The sequence below is a fragment of the Oncorhynchus keta genome, chromosome 5 (genome assembly GCF_023373465.1).
Source record: "Oncorhynchus keta strain PuntledgeMale-10-30-2019 chromosome 5, Oket_V2, whole genome shotgun sequence".
Lineage (NCBI taxonomy): Eukaryota > Metazoa > Chordata > Actinopteri > Salmoniformes > Salmonidae > Oncorhynchus > Oncorhynchus keta.
The window spans coordinates 6,585,486-6,610,840 of NC_068425.1; the positions used below are offsets into that span (position 1 = coordinate 6,585,486).

The following is a 25,355-nucleotide window of genomic DNA, read 5'->3' on the forward strand; positions in this document are numbered from 1 at the left end:
GACAGAGGGATAGATCCACAGCAGGACTGTGGTGTTAGAGACACTTACCTCCTCCTCAGAGACACACATTCAACACCCAACAAAAAGAACAGAAATAAAGGGAAAGAAAGAATCAAAAGGAAAGAAAACAACCACTGAAGGAGCAGGAACACAAAACAAAGGGCAAAGGAACCTTTTTTTTTGCTGGCATCAACAGGAACAACAATGAAACATCAAATATATCAACTGCAATTATCTGGATCGTTTTGGTACCTAAACCTTGAGAGCTGTAGGTGTTTTTATAAGAAGCTCCGTTTGCAAATCACATTCAATGCAGTTGCAAACGTTTTGCTTCCATGTTTCTAGCAGAAAGGATGGGTAGACTACACAATGAGCGCTATGAACTATGTATGTAGCTGTGGGTTCATAAAAAGCACCTAACAGCTCAGACACTAAGCCTTCAACTTCTGCCTGAAAAAAAAAAAAATAAAATAAAAAAAATCAACCAAAATGCACAACAGAAGTCAAAGCAAAGCTGTACCATATCAATACAAGATTTTTTTTTTAAAGTCTCTCATTCAACACAGTACTCACAATGACCCAACAGCTCTGAATTTCTCTCGCTCTTGGACCGTTGTGATATATGAAATTGCAATGGCGATGAATCAACGGCAGTCTGGCTGCCAGATTGTTTCATTTGCAAATGGGCCTTGCGGCTGGGGGAGGGTTTTCTGGCTGCTAGCCTCACATACAATACATCATGGTTTCCTCCTTTTAAAAAAAAGGGGGAAACTGCAGTTGCTCCATCTTTTTCTGGACTTATAAATGATATCTACCCATTGATTCTTGAAGGATATAACTTTTGCCTCGATCTTAGTTCAAGCGTCGTTATCCCATCAGAGCCCAAAATAAGCTTGTTTAATTAACTCCAATTGTTTGTAACGTTCAACAAATTCAAATGTAAACAAAGCTTAAAACTATAGCTATGGTGTGGTATCACTCAGCGTAAGAACCATTCTGAAATCCTTAAATGATCGACCTTGCACTTGAAATCAAACTACATTACCCAACTTAAGACGAATACATGTCAAGGATCAATATAAGAATTGGGAATCTACATCGTGAAACATTCCAATGAGACAGTGTCCTCTGTTCTACAATGCACACGCCGTATTACTACTAGAACGGTGATTGAGATGAGTTGTGGTTCAAAATCAATACTGGAGAGTGTCCATTACATCTCCATGCTAAACCCGATCTCGGGTTTTCAAATTGGTATGAGAGCTATCGGGATGAATATTTGAACGTTGATGATGATTTGATACGGAATATGAATGGATGGTAGTCGGTCTCAAAAACTCCACTTCCTCATGGCTACATGTGGTCTGAGGAAGAGAGATGGTCAGATGGGCATTGCGGTCATACCTTGACCTGTAGCGGTCATCCCTCTGGTAGCTGCGTGTCCCAGGGTTCGATGGAAGAGGAGGAAGAAGAGGAAGAAGAAGAGGAAGAAGACAGGGGGGGTCTTCATTAGACTTTCCACAGGCACCGGTCAGCTGATCTCCAACATACAGCCAACACTCACACAAGTATGATCAAACTGAACAGCACACACACACACACACAAGCCGCCTGCCGAAATAAATCCTCTCGTCTAAAGCTCGCTAAAACTGCTAAATTACTCTCGGACATGCGCAAGTGTAGTTTCGGGGACAGTCACGGCTGCCCTACACCACCTATCTGTCGATCTACAGTGTCTTCAGAGAGAATTCACACCCCTTGACTTATTTCACATTTTGTTGTGTTACAGCCTGAATTTAAAATTGATTCCTTTGAGATTTTCTCTCTCTCACTAGCCTACACACAACACCCCATAATCTCAAAGTGGAATTCTGTTTGTTTTTTTTTATGTTTACAAATTCAATCAAAATAAAGCTGAATGGTCTTGAGTCAATAAGTATTTAACCACTTTGTTATGGCAAGCCTAAATAAGTTCAGGAGTAAAAATGTGCTTAACAAGTCACATTCGTTGCATGGACTCACTCTTTGTGCAATAATGGCGTATAACATGATTTTTTGAATGACTACCTCATATCTCAGTGCCCCACATGTAAGGTAAGGTTCATTATACTTTGGATGATGTATCAGTACACCCAGTCACCACGAAGATACAACCGTTCTTCCTAAATCAGTTGCCGAAGAGGAAGAATGGTGACTTTAAAACGGTTACAGAGTTTTAAAAAAAACTGAGGATGGGATCAACAACATTGCATTTACTCCACAACACTAACCTAACTGACAGAGTGAAAAGAAGGAAGCCTGAACAGAATAAAACTATTCCAAAACATGCATCCTGTTTGCAACAAGGCACTAAAGTAGGTCAAATACTGCAACAAACAACAACAAAAAATGTATCCCGAATACAAAGTCTTGTGTTGTATAGGATTAGCCCCAAACACATTACTGAGTACCACTTTCAATATTTTCAAGCATAGTGGTGGCTGCATCATGTTATGGTTATGCTTGTAATCATTAAGGACTGGGGAGTTTTTCAGGATAAAAAAAAGAAAATGTAATGGAGCTAAGCACAAGGAAAACCTGGTTCAGTCTACTTTCCAACAGACATTGGGAGATGAATTCACCTTTCAGCAGGACAATAACCTAAAACACAAGGCCAAATCTACACTGGAGTTGCTTACCAAGAAGACAGTGAATGTTCCCGAGTGGCCGAGTTACAGTTTTGACTTAAATCTACATGAAAATCTATGGCAAGACCTGAAAATTGTTGTCTAGCAATGAGCAACAACCAATTTGATAGAGCTTGAAGAATTTTGAAAAGAAGAAATGGGCAAATATTGCAGAATCCAGGTGTGGAAAGCTCTTAGAGACGTACCCAGAAAGACACACAGCTGTAATCACTGCCAAAGGTGCTTCTACAAAGTATCGACTCAGGGGTGTGAATACTTGTGTAAATAAGATACTTGGGGATTTTATTCTCAATCAATTTGGAAAAATGTCAACAACAAAAAATATAACATAACATGTGGTAAGTCAAGGGGTAAGAATACTTTCTGAAGGCATTGTACCTAACATTTTCTGGGGTGGGGGGGGGTTAGCATAGACGTTAATAAGAAACGTTTATCCGCAAATTCCGATTTCAGGAAAGCTTGGTGATTCCTCCATGTCAACCATTAACAGTTCTCAGTCTACAAGCTCAGCATCATCTAAGTGGCTATAAATGATTTTGCCTACAGCTAATAGGGCAGTCAGAGTCACTGAACCCCAGTTAGGGACTAAAACACCAGACACATGCACCATGGTCCTTGTATTACAGTTGGCTATCCTGTATTGACAAGTGTAACTTACGGACTATTGCTGGTAGCAGACATACAATAGACTCAGTGAAAGGAACATGAGGCCCTACAATGTAGGCCTAAATCTAGATATCTAGCCTTGTTCTCTTGTCCTGCGGTATATTGCTCATGCCAGTGGTTCAAGGAAGGTTTGGAGGAAGTGAACTAATTACATTACGCACGTAGTTCTATTCATGGAAATTGCTCTATCTTTCATGTTTTCATGGACAGAGGTTAGAGCCAAAGCTCGTCTGTAGTGCACAGCAGAGTAGACACTGTGGTATCTATAGCTGTGGGCTACCGTTGAGAACACAACCGCCAAAGTGCCTTTTGTCCTTCTGGCAATACCATAAATCATTGTTGAATAAAGGCCCACTGACAGTTGAGAGACCTGGAGTCACTGAGTGAGTAAGTAGGTAAAAACGGGCTATAACACCACGGACGCAATTATACGAAGCATTATGAACCCCATGATCATCACGTCCCTATGGTAAAAGAACCGAGTGTGAAGATGAATGAAGTCCATGACATCAATTCCTACGAGCCATGTTTAAAATGCTCCGGGGTGACTAGCTATGGCTCTATAGGGACGTGGGGGTTCGGCCTGTTGCCATGGCGCCACCGTGCTGACCAAGGCCACAGCACCAGTTAAGTGTTGGCCGAGACTGGGAGAGAGCATGTTACTGCAGAGTGCCACTTATACAACGGCGTTATCGGATACAAAACCACAAGGGTTCTTAACTTACTGACCGCCGGCCGGGACAATTGTCTAAATACAGGAAGCTTACGTCCACGGTCTTTATCGTGACAACAGCCTAAAACTTCATGCTTAACAGTAAGGATGCTGACAATCACGAACACAAGAGCCACAACTCTAGGCCCGATGCCTGATGCTACGATCTGGCTGTGTGAATAAAAAGTGTTCTGAAAAGCCTCAACAACAAGCAAGGCGTCTGCAATCCGTGATATTTCCTGCTTCCGTTCAGAAATGGCATGTTTTTACTATGAATGATTATGCCATGCTTCTGAGTTCTGTTCTGGTATAATAATTCAGAATAAAAACATGCCATTTCTGAACAGAAGCAGGAAATATCATGGATTGTTGAGGAGTCCAGCAGCAGGGGAGCAGCAGAATCATCCTTAAATCCTGACAAGAGATTTAATTAAAAATGCATTAGGAAGGAAAGGCAGACGCCCTCAGAAGAACTGACCTTTGTCTGTAGAAGAGAGCGAGCGAGAGAGAGTGAGCGAGAGCGAGCGAGAGAGACAACTAATTTTAAAAGAAGCATTGGTTGATGTAGATGGTGATTACGTAAACTGAAAACTGGATGAAGAGAAGAGAGGAAAACGGAGGAAAAGCACATCATTTAGGGGGATACAAAGGCACTCAGGGGTATATATGAAAAGTGAAGCAGGCAGCTGTGAAGCAAGAAGCGAAAACAAATGCATGTTGAGGTAGTTGTGACAAGAAGCTGGATGATGATTCGCGAAGAGGCAGAGGCCAAAAGAACCAATGAGCAAATTGCTTTTGAAGCCACAAACAAGAGGCACAATCACAACCAGAGGTGGACTCAATTCCATGTCCTAATAATCTATTCATGATCAATTTATGATTTGTTTATGAAGTCTCTCAAGATTCATGAATCAATTCCTGAAACATTTCCTGAATGAACACTCATCTAAATGGAATTGAGCCCAACCCTGCAGCTCACTCAGCCCCCTATTAGAAATAAAAGGGTCGGAGGTCAGGAGCGGCCATACCCGAGAGGGCGCTCTTAGACACAGAGACCTCTGACACTGGTGCTGGAGGCTGTGATTTCAGTTCCGATGACAGCTCCAGCAAATCTTCTACGAGAGACAGAGGCAAGATTATTCGTTTGTGAGAGAGGGAAAAAAATGAATCAAAAAATGTATAAAAAACGGGCATCACCTCAGGTTTGCGGGAACAAAAGAGTGGGCTAGCCTATATTTTGGAGGTAGGTGGTTGGTGAACATATTGAGGACGCAGCGAGGCAGTTTAAGAGGTATAGTGGAAAATACTTTTGGGAAAAAAGAACAGCCCCCAGTCCCAGTGTGGCCTACATTTCCAACTCAAAACACAAGATGCCTTGCTTTAGAAGTTGTTCATTTTGTTCTTCAGTAGTGTAGTTTAAGCTGTACAATAAGAGCAGTAGTAATGCTCTTCTGCTCCCTAAAGAGAAAGTATTCTACATGAAGACAAAATACCAGATTTGAGAACGTAACGCAACATCCTCGATTGAATATCTCTTCCATTCTTTTCTAGACACACTCTGGCTATATCATGTAATATTTAGGCTTCATATGGTCACTGGAATACTATCGCCTACAGTACAGTAACCACAACCTAAAAAGCTGGGACATGTCATCCGATAGAACTTGGCAAAGCTCTGTACGTTATATGGATATTGGGAGATTCAGGTGTACTCTACTGTACCTGCAGGCTTCCAGTCATTGCGCTAACAATAGCTAGCATTGGCTACCTCTAACTTCCTTCATACTGCACGCAGAGACACGCAAATGGCATCCACGAGTTCATCGGACTCTGGGGGCGTAGAACAATTGCCAGACTCTCGTCGTGTCCCTTGAAGACCCTCTGTAGACGACACTCAAAACCAAAGCGTGTTTACATTACCAGCGTATGCGTCCGTCTCCCTGCTCTTGTGGCCTGTCAGGATTATTAGTCTCAATCCTGTTCTCTGGAAGAGAGAATTGGGTCTGTATAACACACTATAGAGTGTCTGTCTGAGGGGACCGACCCAAAACGCCTGGATTACCGTAAGCACTCGCACACACTGATGTCTGTAGGGTTATTTAACCATGCAATCTAAGGAAGGGTAATGCAGGAAACAATAACATCATTTACTTCTGTCTGGATGCAACAGATCGCCACGGTCTGCATTTTTACTATTAAGGCCGACAAGAAACAGATTGACCAGATTCTAAGAAATCGTGACACTGTTTTCCCAAGAACGTGTATCTGATGCCCTCTTTTCCATAACCACCCTCTGCTGTCAGGAATCTACAGTCCTGGTGACCTAGTCCATCACTGACCTTCCATGCCCCCGGGTCCCATGTGTGCGTCTGGCATCCCGTTAGGCTTCTTGACCTCCTGCTGGTTCTGGGGTTCTTTCAGTGTCATGTTGGCCAGGGCAGCCGAGGCCATGGTCTCCCCGGAGTTGAATTGCACGGCGGCGTTGCCGTCCAGGCTCAAGTTGAAGTCCTGATGCTGATCCATGGTGAAACGAGTTCAGGCTGGGAGGAGAGGAGACAGACAGAAGAAGAAAAAACACAGAGTTAATGCTCTACTTCGTTTTGATGCAATCCACATTGAGACTACTTTGGCAGGTGGAAATAGATAACGGACTGAATTTGAATAATGCCTTGAGAAATGAGATGGTGCCGTGTCACATTTTTCAGACCGCATGGAACCTGGATTGAACTGAGAGGATTCTAAGCATTGCTTTGTTGTTGGCTTACTTAAAAGGGGGTCAGAGGAGCAGAGGTGTGCAAGAACCTCTGTAACGGAATCTCAGTAACGGGCTACAATGGAAAAGGGTGAAGGTGACAGAGAAGTCATTGACAACGATTCCAAATCGACGCCCAGCACACATGCTTGTTCCCCACAGACAGGGATATGGCTGCTGAGCTAAAGAAAGACAGATACCAGCACACTGTTGAAATCTCCCCCAGGTTTATCGTGCAGTGTTTTTCGCCCCAAAAGGTCTTAGTCACCAACCCAGACCCTTTGCACAAGAACAGCAACGGATTTGTCCACTCATCCCAGGCAGCCCGAGCCTGATCCCGGATCTGTTTGTGCTGCAGTCTTGCCAACTCCTATGGCCATTGTCACACCAACGGGCTGCAACGCTGCGATTTTCCAAGTCGCCCCCTCATAGGGACCGATAGGGACGATCAGGACTTTTTCTTTTGTCTTATAGAAGCTTTATGTAATCAAAAGGACTTTGCTAACGCAGACGGACGTGGTGCAACAACAGACTGGCGGGCTGGGGGGGAGATGAAACTCCAGAAACATCTGCCTAGACTCTGACGCCCTTTCTCAGTGATCATGATTTGAAAGGACAGGCTAGGTTTCTTTGTATCTTGAGGTTTTTGCTAGGTAGGCCCTAAAGATCCATCATTGCTAACGTGGCACCAAAGGACATGTCAACGCAACGTCTCAATGCAGCTTGACCTAGCCTGTTCTTCCCCCGCTTCGAGGCCCCGAGCAAAGCGGTCACCTCAATGGTGAGTGTAGCGAGACAACAACTAGGCTATTCGAACCTTTTGAGCTACTCTACAGGCTCTTCCTCCTCTAAGCGTAGATAATCGCGATTCGTCGTGATATTGAGCTACAAGTATGGGACGGTGTGCTGTAATGTGAGCATGCTTCTATTTGTTATGAAGCGAGATGATGAAGTGGCCAAATTAAACACTGGCCAACCATGAGCGCTCCCCTCTCCTGCTCTTGCGGAAAAACAGCAGCTGAAAGACGACACAACACACACGGGCTCCTCCTCCTCCTGCAGAAACAAGCTGTGCCCTGCAGCTCATAGAGACGACAAGATCAGATGCGCCAATCATAGGGTCATAGGGGGGGGGGGGGTTTCCTCCTGTCTTGTCAAAGGGGAAGAGAGAGTTCCTCTCAAAATACACACGGCAGCAGCTCAGTGCGTGACAACCTGCCAGGCATATCCTGTTTCTGGTTCCTTACGTCCAGCGGTTTGGCTGGTGTTATTGTGGGCGAGTTGTTGTGTTTCTTATTAAGCGGGTGGTTGCTTTCTGTTGTGCTCGGGGTCATCTTGCGTGTGTATATTTTCTGGACTAACTTACAAGACTGTAGAACTGCGTCATTTAGCGATACTGCACAGACAACCGTTTTTCAGTTTGCTGACAACACAAATCAGCACCTGCTTTGGACTCGGTGCCTAACAGTTCTTTCTAAGGCGTGCCAACCAGTCAAGGGCATAGCTTTCTATATTTGGCCGTCTCTAAAATCTCATTTACAGCAGGTGAAACACCACTGTTCTGACAAAAAAAATGTTTTTTATTATAGGACCTCACTCTAAATAGACATAGACAGATCTGGCCACTGTGAGATCTGAGCACTTGGCAACTGTTAGCTAGCCTATGTCCTGGATAAATAGTTTAAGATATAAGTATTGGCAAAGTTAGTCTCAATGCCTAGTAGGAAAAACATAAAAATCCGGAGGGTCTAGTCCTCTGAACACACAGCATTTAGCAATCAATGACCGGACTGCAGCGATCTTTAGACACCATTTCATTTCTCCCAGCGACAGAGGTCGGGGGATGGGCGTACTGGGCGAGGGAGAAGGGCTGAAACCATGTTCTGGCAAAGCCCACCCTGTAATTTGTATTGGCCTGCGACTGGTCTGGCAGCTGTGTTCTGATTCTCTTTGTGGGCTGATTGCTGGAGGGAGGGAGGGAGGGAGGGAGGGAGGGAGGGAGGGAGAGAGAGGAGGGAGGGAGGGAGAGAGAGAGAGAGAGAGAGAGAGAGAGAGAGAGAGAGAAAGACAGAGAGAAAGACAGAGAGAGAAAGAGAGAGCGCGTGTGTGAGAGAGAGAGACAAAGAAGACTTACAAAGAGCATCACAGCCCGACGTGTACCAGAACCACAGACCTCCTTATGCACTGTCAATCCACTGCAGTTGGTCTACCTTAGGGCTCGAACAAAGAGGTACAGGGAAAGACATGCTAAATGCGAATAGGCTCACTCAGCTACTAAAGAGGAGGGCCCAGGGCCCCACTTATCGGCTTGTTGGAGAGGTAGTCAGAAAGGAGGCATTTATCCAAAAAGCAGAGGGGAGGGAGAGAGGAGACCAAATTGGAGATATGATTTTTGATCTGAAATGCCAGATGTTAATCCTCTGTTGGGCGTCTCACAGGCGTTTACACCTAATCTTTGTCCCGCACTCACCCTCTAACAGGGCGGCAGGTAGACTAGTGGTTAGAGCGTTGGGCCAGTGACACGAAAGGTTGATAGATCGAATCCCCGAGCTGACAAGGTACAAATCTGTCGTTCTGTCCCTGAACAAGGCAGTTAACCTACTGTTCCTAGGCCGTCATTGTAAATAAGAATTTGTTCGTAACTGACATGTCTAGTTAAATAAAATCAATAAAATAATGCCAGGCCAACACACACTGTGCAAAGCAGGGCCAATCATCAATGGCTAGGATTTTCTATGCGCAACAGAATGAACACACACTTGTCTCACATCATTAGCTGCACTGTGATTTAAATTTGTGGGGGGGAAACGATTCATCCCCATTTTCGTTTAAGGAACATGGCTAATTGTGGATAAAATTGATGCCTTATGTTGATTTGTTAGTCCGGATCTTTGTTTCCCACCCGACCATGTTAACCAATGTCTCTATTTGTCTAGGACATAGCTTAAAAGTGGTTCAATCTCAGAGCTTTTTGTTACCGACTATCACCTAAAACCTCCCCAGTACCCAGTCCCATGTCTTCTCTCTCCCTGTCATCTCCTCTGTGGATCGTCTTTGTGTAACACTTAAAAAAGGTGCAATATGCAGAAATCGCCTGTTTGCAAAATTCAAAAAAAAAAATGTAATCAAAAAAGTTTGCCGAATTTCATTCTATGTAACAAAATTCAAAAGGCACTCGCACATCTGAGCTCTTTTTTTGCAGGCGCACGGTAACAGTTGAATAAAACAAGAAAATAGAAGAAACCCGCACACCACTCTTGATAGTATCACTGTTTTATCTCTGTTTATGTGACCAAAAATATTCCGATTTATTGTACAATCTAAAATATTGTATTTTCAGCTGGTGTACAAAATCAAAAGTAAAAGACGCAAAAATGAAACTTAAGAACGGGAAGCATAGAAATAGTGCATATTGAACGGATCTATGCCTCTTAGACTTGCTTTCAATGAGAATTGCTGATCTACAACTCACATTTCTTTGTGAATTTGGTCAGTTTGCCCAAAAAGTTACATATTGCAGTTTTAAAAGGCAGGAGTGGGAGGAATAAAATGTCAGAAGGGGCTGAGTTGATTTGGAGCTCTGTCAGCCTGGAGAGCTACTCGCTGAATAGGACTTCTCTCGAACAAAACACACACACACACACAACTATATATCAGCCGACAGCCAGGGAAGGGGTGGTGGGTGGAGCTAGAGCAGCGCTGCACTCAGAGAAAGCAAGGCAGCGTCCAAAGGAAGCCTCTCTCTCTTTCTCTCCTCTTTAATATTCATCAGCAGTCACTGCAGCAAGCAGAGAGAATGAGAGAGGGGGGGTTTGAGGGAGAGGAAGAGGAAGAGAAGGGAGAGAGAGAGAGAGAAAGAAAGAAAGAAAGAAAGAAAGAAAGAAAGAAAGAAAGAAAGAAAGAGGGAGGCATCAGAGACGACCCAGCCCTTACCCCACTGCCTTGCCGTAAGAAAGGAATGAGAAGGCTCGAGGGAGAACGTATTAGAGCAGCAGATAGAACACAGCAAGGACAACGTACGCAGCGTGGGATTTAGCATAGCTCAACGATGGAGAGAAGAGAACTGGGAGAGAAGGAAAGCGTCTGAGGGAGGTGGAGGGGGCGGTAAAGGGCGAGGGGAGAAACAAAACAAAAAAGATGGCGTGGGAATGGGAGTGACAGAAAAGACGACACTGACGGAGGAGAGAGAGAGAGAGAGAGAGAGAGAGAGAGAGAGAGACTGCTGGAGTGGGAAGGGACAAGGGGAAGGAGACTGTTGTTGGGAGAAGGAAAGGGAAAAGAGAGAGGAGAGGTTAAAGGAGAGAGGGAAAGAGAGAGGAGAGGTTAAAGGAGAGAGGGAAAGAGAGAGGAGAGGTTAAAGGAGAGAGGGAAAGAGAGAGGAGAACGAGAGAGAAAGAGAGAGGAGAGGTTAAAGGAGAGAGGGAAAGAGAGAGGAGAGCGAGAGAGAAAGAGAGGAGAGGTTAAAGGAGAGAGGGAAAGAGAGAGGAGAACGAGAGAGAAAGAGAGAGGAGAGGTTAAAGGAGAGAGGGAAAGAGAGAGGAGAGGTTAAAGGAGAGAGGGAAAGAGAGAGGAGAGGTTAAAGGAGAGAGGGAAAGAGAGAGGAGAGCGAGAGAGAAAGAGAGAGGAGAGCGAGAGAGGAGAGCGGAAGAGAGAGGGGGAGAGGCGAAAGGGTGGGAAGGATAAGGCAGGCGCGCCTGCAAAGCCTCTGGTCCTTGCGGAAAGAAAGCTGGCGCATGCTCATACAGGGGGACACACGCCCAGCCCAGTGCAGCGGCATGATACAGCAGAATCCAAAGGAGACTGAAGAAATGGAGGAACCATCCTCAGTCTTCTAATACTCAGCCTCATTCTCGCCTACATCCCCAATGTCAGATGGCAGATACAATGGTAAAATAGAGACATCTTAAAGATTAAATAGAGACATTTCTCCTCTGGTGTCGTTTCCAATATAGATTTTTTACATCTCAATAGCCTAGGCCTTTTCATCTCAGATTAGGCTAGACGCAGTCTTCAGTTTTCCACTTGAATCGGTTTCAGCATATCATGTATATCCATGTGAAATTAGGCTAGAGGCAAGTACGTGGGTGATTTGAGCATAACACATGCCATATATGAGAATATTTAGCTGTTTCTGGGGGTCCATATGAGATGATCTTAATGATCCGATTGGGGTTTCATTAAGCAAAGCCCTTTCAAAACAAACCGTTCTCTCCCTTTACGTAACCCCAACCCACTACACTCTTGCAAGACTACTGTTGAACCCGATTAGCGAATACTGCATGAACTGTTGCCACAGACAGCGCTTGAAATAAGCGGCTCCAGGCCGGACTGCTTTGAAAGTAGGGTCCTTTCCCCTTCCTCAACAATCCCTTTCTCCTCTGCGTGACAACAGAGTGAAGCAGAACGTGTCGACTAAGAGAAGTCCACCACAGAATTTTAAAAGAGGAAACGGGAGAGAGGGAAAAACGGTTGTAGTCTGCGGCCCGGAGTGTTCGCTGCCCATCCATGCAGATTCACATAATGTCTAAAATGGGACCCTATTCCCTATACAGTGCACTATTCTTGACCAGGGCCCAAAGTCGTGCCTGTAGGGAATATGGTGCCATTTGGGACGCACGGAATGACAAGGAACGTTTTGACAAAAACACCCGGTTCAGTCTAATCCCTATGAGAAAGACAGGAGAGTCAGAAGAATGGGCCTCGTGTGGGAACAGTGGGGTGTTTCTTTCGGATGTGGTGAACTGGGGGTTTCCTGCTTTCACTGTCCCAGAAAAGACCAGAAACAAGATCCCAGAAAGGCTACAGCCCAACGCATCCACCATGCCCTCTCCTGGGGTCCTCCTTCGGAGTGTCCCGCTCTTAACATTGTCACTGTTGTGGCTCCAGCCAGGGCTATCTTGTACTGTAGCTGTGACATGACTCAGCACTGGAAGGCTGCCCTCCTGGGATGGTCGAGAGGGTGAAGCTGCTAGGCTAAGGTTAAAACGGACCAAGTTACATGTAAAACAGTTCTGTTCTGAAATTACCCCACAGCGTTACACAGTTTAGTTCACAAAAGCCTTGCATTGATTTCTCCCCAAAGAGGAAACCATAGCCTAATCTTCTCTTGTAATTACAAGAAAGAAGGTCATGTTCAAACAAGGTTTCTGGTGATCGGACCAAAATCCCCCAACCGTGGCTCTATTTTCAGATGCCCATTTGAAAATGTTGATGCCATTCGTGCAACTCTGGCAGGCATTATCCTGACTCGACGAGAAGCCGGTATCGTTTGGGGATAATGAGGACGGTGGACCCAGACCCAACGGGGAAATACTGGGCAAAACTGGTTGAAATGACGCCATAGTGACGTAATCTCAATCCGTTTCGGCCTGTAATGGTTAAAGCTTTGATCCCTTATTGATGTCACTTGTTAGATCCACTTCAAAATCAGTGTAGATGAAGGGAAAGAGACAGGTTAAAAAAGGATTTTTAAGCCTTGAGACAATTGAGACATGGATTTTGCCCTCAGAACAGCCTCAATTATTCAGGGCATGGACTCTACAAGGTGTCTACATGCTGGCCCATGTTGACTCCAATGCTTCCCACAGTTGTGTCAAGTTGGTTGAATGTCCTTTGGGTGGTGGACCATTCTTGGACCCCCCCAGGAAACTGTTGAGCATGAAAAACCCAGCAGCGTTGCAGTTCTTGACACAAACCAGTGCGCCTGGCACCTACTACCCTAACCCGTTCAAAGGCACTTAAATATTCTGTCTTGCCCATTCACCCTCTGCATGGCACACATACACAATCCATGCCTCAATTGTCAAGGCTTAAAAATCCTTTAACCCATCTCCTCCCCTTCATCTACAATGATTGAAGTGGATTTAACAAGTGACATGAATAATAGCTTTCACCTGGTCAGTCTGTCATGGAAAGAGAAGCTGTCCTTAATGTTTTGTGCACTCAGTGTACAAGCCTAGAATGATGCTTTGTTAATGTCAGTATTGCCTTGTACCTTAAGCCTTATGCCTTAGATGTGAAGCCATTCATTTTACAAAGTTATTAAAAAATACTTGCTTTGATATTCGCTCCTCATGACCAGTCCTTGATCTTAGTCAGCTAAACACATAATACTTGACTGCACATGGTTTAACTACATTTTATGGAGTCGGATAAACATTTTAATAGGCTAATTGCTTGGTCTTATTATGAGTCGCATGTGAGGTAAATATAATATGCATCTATCAAATATTACCCCACTACAACCCTGTAAGCAGTCTATGGAACATGCTGTAGATGCGCGAAAAATGCTAATATCGGTACCATGACTTGAATGGGATTTGTGCCACATATGCTAAAACGTTAGCATTTGGAAACCGTGCTCGGGAAACTAAACCAAAGCATGGATTTGCTGTTATACCTTGTCCATAGACTGCTTACAGGGTAAGGAAACCAATGTGTCATTTTTGGTGGACTACCCCTTTAACTTAGGGCTAGGCAACAGACCTGCTGTGTAGGGTCGGTAGGCCTAAAAATACCCCATGAACTCAGAGCTACTGACCCTACACAGAGTGCCCACCATCCATCACAATACTAATTTAGTCACAGGATTATTTTCAAAGATTCAGGAGGGGACGATGACATGCAAACCCAAAAGTAGGTTAGGTCTTGCGTCTTCAACAAGGGACAGTGTCTTAATCTGTGAGCCCTCGTGTTCTTCACTGTGGTGACAGAAGCCAAAGAGGGTATTTATTTATGAGCTGTGCTGAGAGGAGAGGACATTCCAGTCATGCTGATCACATCCCCACCAGCTGACTGACTGACATGGTTTCTCAACATTCATCCCTGCTACTAGGCCTGGCTCTATACACTCCATCAGCTCAGGGGGTCAGGGAGAAGACATTGTCAGCCATCACCGGTGTCCTCTAGGACACACCTTCATACACCCCCCTTCACTTCAGATCTCCAGCATGCGGGGCCCCAACGTTGACTTCACTACAAACACTCTCGGATGCCAGGAACAAGCTAAACGAAGTAGATCCTGGTAGTGTGAACAACGGAAGTGGGAAAGCTTCCAAAGATATCTTCCGAGGCACTCAAGTGTTGAAAGTACAAATGGCGTAGTTCATTCCAGCTCGGCAAACTTCATTGCAAGATTAAAAAGACGCACCATCCTCTGATGCCACATTGAGGGTAAAGCAGTGCTCTTCTTCCCAGTGTTCAGGTCAGTGAAGTGCACCAGTCCTTCCTGCAGCAAAGCACCCCAACAACATGATGCTGCCACCCCCGTGCTTCACGGTTGACGATGGTCATTATGGCCAAACAGTTATATTTTTGTTTCATCAGACCAGAGGACATTTCTCCAAAAAGTATGATCTTTGTCCCAATGTGCAGTTGCAAACCATAGTCTGGCTTTTTTTTTTTATGGCGGTTTTGGAGCAGTGGCTTCTTCCTTGCGGAGCGGCCTTTCAGGTTGTCAATATAGGACTCGTTTCTACTGTGGATATATAAATAAAATAAATAATATGCCATTTAGCAGACGCTTTTATCCAAAGCGACTTACAGTCATGTGTGCATACATTCTACGTATGGGTGGTCCCGGGAATCAAACCCACTATCCTGGCGTTACAAGCGCCATGCTCTACCAACTGAGCTACAGAAGGACCACATATACAGTTGAAGTCGGAAGTTTACATACGCCTTAGCCAAATACATTGAAACTGTTTTTCACAATTCCTGACATTTAATCCCAGTCAAATTCTCTGTCTTAGGTCAGTTAGGATCACCACTTTATTTTAAGAATGTGAAATGTCAGACTAATAGTAGAGAGAATTATTTTTTTCAGCTTTTATTTCTTTCATCACATTCCCAGTGGGTCAAAAGTTTACATACACTCAATTAGTATTTGGTAACATTGCCTATAAATGGTTTAACTTGGGTCAAACGTTTTGGGTAGCCTTCCACGAGCTTCCCACAATACGTTGGGTGAATTTTGGCCCATTCCTCATGACAGAGCTGGTGTAACTGAGTCAGGTTTGTAGGCCTCCTTGCTCGCACACGTTTTTTCAGTTCTGCCCACAACATTTCTTTAGGATTAAGGTCAGGGATTTGGCATGGCCACTCCAATACCTTGACTTTGTTGTCCTTAAGCCATTTTTCCACAACTTTGAAAGTATGCTTGGTGTCATTGCCCATTTGGAAGACACATTTGCGGCCAAGCTTTAACTGATGTCTTGAGATGTTGCTTCAATATACACACATCATTTTATTTCCTCATGATGCCATCTATTTTGTGAAGTGCACCAGTTCCTCATGCAGCAAAGCACCCCCACAACATGATGCTGCCACCCCCGTGCTTCACAGTTGGGATGGTGTTCTTCGGCTTGCAAGCCTCCCTCTTTTACCTTCAAACATAACGACAGTTCTATTTTTGTTTCATCAGACCAGAGGACATTTCTCCAAAAAGTACGATCTTTGTCCCCATGTGCAGTTGCAAACCATAGTCAGGCTAATTTATGGCGGTTTTGGAGCAATGACTTCTTCCTTGCTGAGCAGCCTTTCCGGTTATGTCAATATAGGACTCGTTTTACTGTGGATATAGATACTTTTATACCTGTTTCCTCCAGCATCTTCACAAGGTCCTTTGCTGACAATTTTTTTCTGAGATCTTGGCTGATTTCTTTTGGTTTTCCCATGATGTCAAGCAAAGAGGCACTGAGTTTGAAGGTAGGCCTTGAAATACATCCAAAGGTACACCTCCAATTGACTCAAATTATATCAATTAGCCTATCAGAAGCTTCTAAAGCAATGACATCATTTTCAGGAATTTTCCAAGCTGTTTAAAAAAGCACAGTCAACTCAATTCCCACTGGAATTGTCATACAGTGAATTACACTTGGTGACGCCAACCTAAGTGTCTATAAACTTCAACTGTAAATAAACGGATGGCTCCAGTGAGTCCATTGATATTCATAGACTCAAAGTGAACCGTCTATTTCAAGGTAGTCATCACCCCCGTCACCAAAATATAGCAGCCAAGATGCCCTGGACACACTCTACCGTTAGGTCTAGGACACCCTCACAATGCCAGAGTCTCTAACCACTCCCCAGCGGGCAAAGCTGGTTGCAACTGCGGCATTATAACGTCACTGTAATGATACCATTGTAGCCAGTTTTGCCCGCTGGGTCTGAATCTTCTACTCAGCATGTTGACCAATAAACACACAGTGACATGTCTGCACGTTTAAGCCCAGGCTAAATCATAATTAGTTGGCCAGTCCGCGACAGGCGTGGAGTCTGCTACAGATAGATCACTTCTAGAACAAGCAGCCTCTCCGTTACACAGTCAACATGTCTCTGGGTCTTGGGCTGGTAAGAAACACTGCTACCGTGCTGCAAACAGAGCAGGGCTGCATGATGCTGTTAATACATCCGACTTAAGGCTGAGAGTAACCATGAATCGGCTCAAATTAGCTCGTAAGAGTAAGATCATAGAGTTGTTTATGTTTATAGTTGAGGTTTTGGCCAGTGGGTTATGGGGATGTGTGCGCGTGTGATCTGTAGGTGTTCGTCTTTACTGACAGAGGGTCACCCCTCCGTGAGTCATGCCCGCCCCCTCCTCGGTCCGTGGATATGACCTCATTTCCACAGTCGGTCCCCGCTATTAGGAATGGATGGGATAAAGGCAGGGCTTCACCACGCTCTCGCTCCCTTTTCTCCCCCTCTCGGTCTCTAACGGCATCCATGTGGACCATGAACGTTGGTCTCACACAGCAGGCGTGTCGGTGGAAGCAGGGAAAGCACCGGTTGCCTCAGAGGCCTGGCCAGGGCAGAGCAGGCTATCTATAGGCAGCTCTCTACAGCGCGGTGCTCTGTGCAGCATGACGCGAGATGAGCGAGAAAGAGCGAGCGAGAGAGAGAGTGTGAGAGAGAAGTGAGAGAGAGAGAGAGAGAGAGAGAGAGAGAGAGAGAGAGAGAGAGAGAGAGAGAGAGAGAGAGAGAGAAAAGAGAGAGAGAGAGAAATGAGAGAGAGAGAGAGAGAGAGAGAGAGTGAGAGAGAGAGAGAGAGAGAGAGAGAGAGAGAGAGAGAGAGAGAGAGAAGAGAGAGAGAGAGAGAGAGAAAGAGAGAGAGAGAAAGAGAGAAATGAGAGAGAAGTGAGAGAGAGAGAGAGAGAGAGAGAGAGAGAGAGAGAGAGAGAGAGAGAGAGAGAGAGAGAGAGAGAGAGAGAGAGAGAGAGAAGAGAGAGAGAGAGAGAGAGAGAGAGAGAGAGAGAGAGAGCTGGTGCTGCCGGCTTCCTCTGGAAACCTCAGTATCTGTTGGAAACAGATGTCAAAGACACTCTCCGAGGACCAGTGCAAATGGACCTACAAACCGCTCATGCGTGCAGCATTAGGCTACCACTCCTCTTGAGAACCAGCCAGTCTCAAGGTTTAAAAAAACACATGAGAAACATTGACTGTGTTCCTGCCCAGTGCTGAATCAGGACCCATGGGTGTGTTAGGTCCTACTGTTAAAATGTTAATCTCCTCAATACACAAACAGGAAGAGTGGTGGTGGAGAATGAATACCGTCGAGTAACATTAGGCCTAGTTCAGTATTTTTCACTCAAAACAACTAAGAGGAAATAGGCTTGGCAGCCTAACATCCCTACAGGCAGAGTCTAACCACCACTCAAAGAATCAGCATGACAACGAGCCCAAAATAATCCCAGATTAGTAGAGAGCCCGCCAAACCAAAGGAAGTTCATCTGGGCTCTGTCCGTCTCCGCAGTGCTGTGGCTCAGTGACCTTGCTACCTGCACCACAGCACACTACAGTACAGTGGAGGCTGCTGAGGGGAGGACGGCTCATTACAATGGCTGGAATGGAGCGAATGGAATGCGGTTGACACCATTCCACTTATTCCGCAGCGGTCATTACAACGAGCCTGTCCTCCCAAATGAAGGTGCCACCAACCTCCTGTGCAACAGTAGAGTACAAGTGTCCTTGAGATCTGACAGAGAGCCAGGACCAGACTTAGCATTTGTTCTGGAGATCTCCTACCTGCATGAGGTATTAGGGAATTCTGGACGGAAGAATTCATTAATTAGGCTAAAAGGTATCCTCAAGTATTCCAGTCAATATCATTGATAGGTTTTCATATTCCACATTAAATGCGGGCCCAAAATGCACGTAGCCTATTCTTTCTCAAACATCAGGTGAATCCAATGACTGCATAAATAAGGGCGGACCTGATTTTCCAGTTTGTTTATAGCAGAGCACCTTAAAATAATACTGCATTTATATGCCAAGTTGTCAGAGGCTCGCGGCGCAGAGAATCAGCGAGAGTGGCCCTCAAAGAATGCCTGGCATTCACCCTGTATCCTGTACTGCGAATGTCCCCGAGGAAAAATAGCAGCAACGTGGGATACTAATCCTATACATCATATAACAAAGTGCAAGAGAGAGAGAGAGAGAGAGAGAGCGCAAGGGCGCAGACCGCTTTATCATGCAGTCAAATTGCAACCAACAGAGATTACGCTAGTAAGAGTTGTCAACAATGACATACTTGGTAACACTGGTCATCCAATGTTCTCTAAGAATAATGGACGGGCGTGTTTGAGGGTTTATTTCACTGGTGCGAACGCTCATGTTACGTTAACAAGCCATGTCCTGTTCATCTGGCCAGCTGTTGAGTGTGAGAGACATCTGCTGGCATGGACTGCTGATGACCGCACAGAGGCATGTGTACAGCTGCTTGAGGCAGGGCAGACAGAGATCCCAAATGGCGCCCTATTCCCTACAGCTGGGCTCCAGCAGCAGCGTACACTAGGCTACGCTAATGCACTCAGCATGGGTCTCCACGACAACTCTTTGATTCATAGTGAACCCCCGAAGTGCAGAAAGTAAGGAGTGCTTTGGCTAAATATTGGACCAATGGCAATTAGTGTTGGCTAGGATCTCTTTTTCGTCATCCAATCACAATGAGGCACCCTAGTTTTGTGCATCTTGTTTATAATGAGTTAGGTGACTGCCAATTTAGTTTAGTCTTTAACTTGAAAATGTATCCTACAAGCACAGTTACTGGGGTTATGTTGTAGAACTAGTCTTAACTGAATTATGGTCCCTGCCTTTAATCCCATTCAGTGAGGTCAAAACAGATGAGTGCAGATGTAAATTCCCTGCAGAGAACACAGAACAACAAATTACCGCCATCATTTAGGGGCATAATTGAATCATAGTATGTTGTATGAATATCATACTACACTGCAGTAGCATGTAGCCTTCAGACCAGCTCATCCAATTAGGCTTTAGACATGTTTTACAGAGCTCCCTAATTGGGCAGTCCAATCAAATTATGCATGGAATATTTGAAAACTAAACGTTTGTCAGACAGCAGAGGGCCATTTGTCACCATTTTTTGTACCAACAAAAACCTTAAAAGTATGGCTAGGAATAAGCCATTTTCCTAATTTTCTTAAATTAGGCTATATCCCAATACAATGAGAATGGAAATTAGGTCTAGTTCTCGAAGAGCTCCTCAAACAGGACAATAAGTCATTTCTACAGATTTCCAATGTATGAGATCAGGGAAGAGCCATTCTTACAGCATTCTCCGGGATACATTTACCAAGATGGGCGTGGAGGAGGAATTGGATAGGAGAGAGAAAAGCCATTGTCCCTCCTTCGATATTCCTTTGCAATAGACTTTGTCTATGATTTTTGACCTCGAGCAAAAATAGTCGAGGGATAATGGAGAGTGTTGATTAATCTAACAAATTGTACAGACCTACCGGCAAGTAGCGAAACCATGCATGCTCATCTCTCACTGCAACTCAAAGCACAATGACAAATTGCGGATGGCAGAGCGAGAAAGAGGTGTGTCCGCAACAGAAAAAGCACCGACAAAAACGCCATCATCTTATGGCCCAATTTGACAAGAATAGACCTCAATATGAAAATTACAAGGGTGCTGAATAATATCGAAATAGTATGAACAACAGTTAATCGATTCTACAGTGAATCGATTTGTTTCAGACAAAGCACCACATGGCAAGGGCTCGCGGAATGCATCTCCTCACAAATTAGATTGGACTTTGAGGCAAGATGAAGACGTTTACATTTCTTAACAAAATTGATTTTTTTTTAAATACCCGGCCTACTACTTGATTACAAAGTTGAAATGGCAGTAATTGGGATGCATCTCTGGAAAGGGAGGTGTGGCAGACCAAACCATTACAAAGCATTCCTAACATATGAATAATTAACAGTTAGCTAATTAGTAATAAGCAGGTGAAATAACATTAATTTGACAGTCTACTTTTGGTTGTCTATAGTGGACAACAAGTAACTACAGTCAGGCAAGCCACTGACAATAAATGGCCCGATGATAAGGTGTAGTCACCAGCCAACATCAGCACCATTGTCCGCGGAAAGCACCGCTGCGAAAATCCAATTTCATAGGATCCAGATGCACAAAAAATCGAACTGACACACAAGTGTTGATGTAGCTATAAAACGTTTGCTACGGTCTGTACATGGATCAAAGTAGAAATACTATATCAGGCAAAAACCTATCCTGTAAGGGCCACTGTGTGATTTCTTCTTTCAGATCTCAAGCAAGACACGCTATCCAAAGTAAAGACAGGCCTCAAGTAGGCAAAATAGAAGGGCACTACCATCTTAAAATCATAGTTCAAATCTGTGGCCATAATGATTGACTAGATAGATAGTTAACGCTAAGCTAATTACTTTGATAGCTCGATAGCTAATTTGTAGCTTGCTAACTAAATTACACCCCTTGGCTACATTCATTAGCTAGCTTAGCATCAGTTCACACATCATGACAGCTGTCATATCTCAATCATTCAAGTTAAAAGTCTAAATATATAACAAACTACAAAGTGCATATTTATTGACAAATCAAGTGAGCTACTTTTGATCCAATTGTCCACATGGCTTGTTTGGGGCTCGTGCCTGTTGTGATGAAGCAGCTAGCGAAAGCAAGACAGTACCCAGGCCCAACTTCTCCTCACACCCAGACCTAGGCAACGGAAAAAAAGATTCGCTCGGTGCCTCAAAGCTAAATGACAAACATGAATGGCGCTTTTGTTTTGCCCCGGGAAAAAAAAACGGAAACTGCTCGAATTCTTAATCAATCCGAAGACACCTAGGAGAAATGTCTTGCAGAATGTACTGGGTTTGCTATAAATAGATAAGGCGTCTTTCTCTCTTACCTGTGTGGCAGACAGTTATTGTCTCTCCAGCTGCAGTCACTCAGTGGCCACCCGACAGAGAAGAGTAGTTGTCGCTAGGCGGCCTGAAGGGGAGGAGGGCGCCAGAGTACAGACAGCGATTGTTCTGAAATTTCTTCCTGAGCGTTCTGCACTAGAATGCATGAAGTTAAAGGGATTTGTGTGTAGGCCTACACTGATCTCAGCGGAGGCTGGTAGGAGAACCTATAGGAGGACGGGCTCATTTTAATGGATTGATGTGTTTGACCCCTTTCCATTTATTCAATTCCAACCATTACAACGAGCCCGTCCTCCTACAGCTCCTCCCACCAGCCTCCTCTATTGATAAAATAGTGTTAGATGATGATATTAAAACTAGTTTAGCTGACATGAACAAATTGCAGGGCTTCTATAATGCTAACCCAAACGAATGGCACAATGGGAGACCTACCTTGTTAAGTAGCCTTCTGCCCTATGTAATAGGTGACAGACACAATTTACCAATGACCTTTTGTTATTTTCTCACGTTAAAACAAAGTCTCACCTAATCTAATATATTTGAATTTCCATTCCTCTCGGCCTGGTTTAGTGTCAATTTACCAATAATTATGTAAGAATTACTGGAAAACCTGCTTAGAGGGATCTGGAGTGGCAATACCCTTCTTGCCCTAAAACCTGTGGGTGGGGTATAGCAAGGGAAGCACTGTGCTTGCCACTGTTAGTGACCTGTACACAACTATAGGTCTGGCCTTCTACTCTGGCAGACTGACTGATCTAACACTCCTCCATACTAAACCAACCATAGATGGCAGTAATTGGTTACAATTGTGTAATTACGTGTAACTAGACTACACATGCACTTACAGTGAGTGGGATATCATTTCGCACTTACAGTGAGTGGGATATCATTTCGATATCATCATATCGTTTCCTTATGTAACCAATGGAATAGTCCCCAAAGTGCAAATTCCAAGCTAAATCAAGCACACCTCAAGTGTGTTATGTAACAGTACTTGACAAATTTCACCCTAGGTCTGGTATATTTATTAGGAGATTGAGCCACCTAGAAACACATACTGATATTTTGCAAAGCAATGGTTTGTGTAATACATGTTGCATACAGAGTGTTGCCAGAAAGCATTGCATTGTGTCATACATTTTGTTAAGGAAGTCTTCACCACAAGGCAGGGTTGAGGTTCTCTCCTGGAGTTGCTTAGCAACCAGACCACTTGAGAATAAGCATGCGTTTTTTTCTCCAGTTAGGGACAAAGGAGGGAGAGGGGGAGAAAGAGGCAGATGGCACACGTCTGAAATTACTATGGTGTGTTTGGTCTGCATTTTATTTCAGGTGATTTGACATTATTCCTCTCTTAAATTGTAAACCATATCTATCAATTGGTCTTAACGTACCGTGAAATAAATATTCATATTTCACTACTGATTATTAAGGTCGTTCAAAGCCAAATAAAATAAGATTAATCCCACCTGCAGTTGTGTGGTTTGAAATTGTTCTGTCTATTCCATATTGACACTACAGCTTTGCATAATAGTGTGTGGGCTATGGTATGGCACTGTTCATTTAATTGCAATATTTAATTGCCATATTAGTGTAAGTAAGTAAGTAAGTAGCCTTGCATGAGCCTTGGCTGTTTGTATAGCATGAGGCAGCTTAATGTACAAGTACATCCCTTGGACAGGACACTAGTCTATCACAGGGCCAATACACTGTAAGTGTACGAAGACAGAATATGTCTTTCTGTTCTAGTCTGGTTTTAGGCATGTGAGGCAGATTCATGTTAGATTTTAACCAAATGCAGTCAAGTAGGAACAGAGATGCGAACAGGAATCAAGATGGCGCCGACAAAGATGGTTGCCTCGCTTCGAGTCTTTAGGAAACTATGCAGTATTTTGTTTTTTTTAATGTATTATTTCTTACATTGTTAGCCCAGAAAATCTTAAGTGTTATTACATACAGTCGGGAAGAACTATTGGACACTATTGGATATAAGAGCGACATCAACTTACCAACATTACGACCAGGAATACGACTTTCCCGAAGCGGATCCTTTGTTCAGACCACCACCCAGGACAGTGGATCTAATCCCAGAAGCCGACCCAAAACAACGTCGCCGCAGAAGAGGCAGACGGCGCGGCCTCCTGGTCAGGCTCTGTAGGCGTGCACACCGCCCACCGCTTCCGAGTATACTACTCGCCAATGCCCAGTCTCTTGACAACAAGGTAGACGAAATTAGAGCAAGGGTTGCCTTCCAGAGAGACATCAGTGATTGTAACATTCTCTGTTTCACGGAAACATGGCTCTCTCGGAATACATAGTCGGAGTCAGTTCAGCCACTGGACATCTTCATGTGTCGTCCCGACAGAGATAAACACCTCTCTGGGAAGAAGAAGGGCAGGGGCGTATTCTTCATGATTAACCACTCATGGTGTAATCATAACAACATACAGGAACTTAAGTCCTTCTGCTCACCCGACCTAGAATTCCTTACAATCAAATGCCAGCCATATTACCGCCCAAGAGAATTCTCATCAGTTATCGTTATAGTTGTGTATATACCCCCTCAAGCAGACACCACGACGGCCCTCAAGGAACTTCACTGGACTCTATGTAAACTGGAAACCATATATCCTGAGGCTGCATTTATTGTAGCTGGGGATTTTAACAAAGCAAATTTGAGAACAAGGCTACCAAAATTCTATCAGCATACTGATTGCAGCACTCATGAAGGCAATACACTCGATCACTGCAACTCCAACTTCCGTGATGCATACAAGGCCCTCCATTCGACAAACCGAACCACGACTCCATCTTGCTCCTACCGTCTTATAGTCAGAAACTCAAACAGGATGTACCCGTGACTAGAACCATTCAACGCTGGTTCTGACCAATCGGAATCCACGCTTCAATATTGTTTTGATCACACGGACTGGGAAATGTTCCTGGGTAGCCGCAGAGAATAACATTGATCTATATGCTGACTCGGTGAGTGAGTTTATAAGGAAGTGCATTGGAGATGTTGTACCCACTGTGACTATTAAGACCTACCCTAACCAGAAACTATGGATGGATGGCGGCATTCGCCCAAAACTGAAAACGCAATCCACCGTGTTTAACCATGGTTAGAGGACTGGGAACATGGCAGAATATAGACAGTGTAGTTATTCCCTCCGCAAGGCAATCAAACAAGCGAAATGTCGGTATAGGGACAAAGTGGAATCGCAATTCAACGGCTCAGACACGAGATGTATGTGCCATGGTCTACAGGAAATCACGGACTACAAAAATAAAACCAGCCATGTCACGAACACCGACGTCTCGCTGCCAGACA

The 25,355-nt window shown here is 44.4% G+C and overlaps 1 protein-coding gene across 7 annotated transcripts in view; it reads right to left on the reverse strand.

Annotated features, from left to right (window-relative positions):
- LOC118384392 (microtubule-associated protein tau) overlaps nucleotides 1-22,182 on the reverse strand; it is a 40,751-nt gene extending 18,569 nt beyond the window's left edge. For 4 of the 7 annotated variants that reach the window (XM_035770883.2, XM_035770882.2, XM_035770877.2 and 1 more), the window contains exons 1-4: nucleotides 22,012-22,177; nucleotides 6,405-6,605; nucleotides 5,094-5,180; nucleotides 1,405-1,434 (exon numbers count right to left, since the gene is read on the reverse strand). In XM_035770883.2, the coding sequence (XP_035626776.1) occupies nucleotides 1,405-1,434; nucleotides 5,094-5,180; nucleotides 6,405-6,588 (301 nt within the window). In that variant the 5' untranslated portion in view covers nucleotides 6,589-6,605; nucleotides 22,012-22,177. Of the gene's footprint in view, nucleotides 1-1,404; nucleotides 1,435-5,093; nucleotides 5,181-6,404; nucleotides 6,606-8,951; nucleotides 9,093-22,011 lie in introns of those variants that run through there. The other 3 variants (XM_035770878.2, XM_052518589.1, XM_035770881.2) reach the window with 3 other exon arrangements.
- Between the last annotated feature and the right edge of the window lie 3,173 nt (nucleotides 22,183-25,355).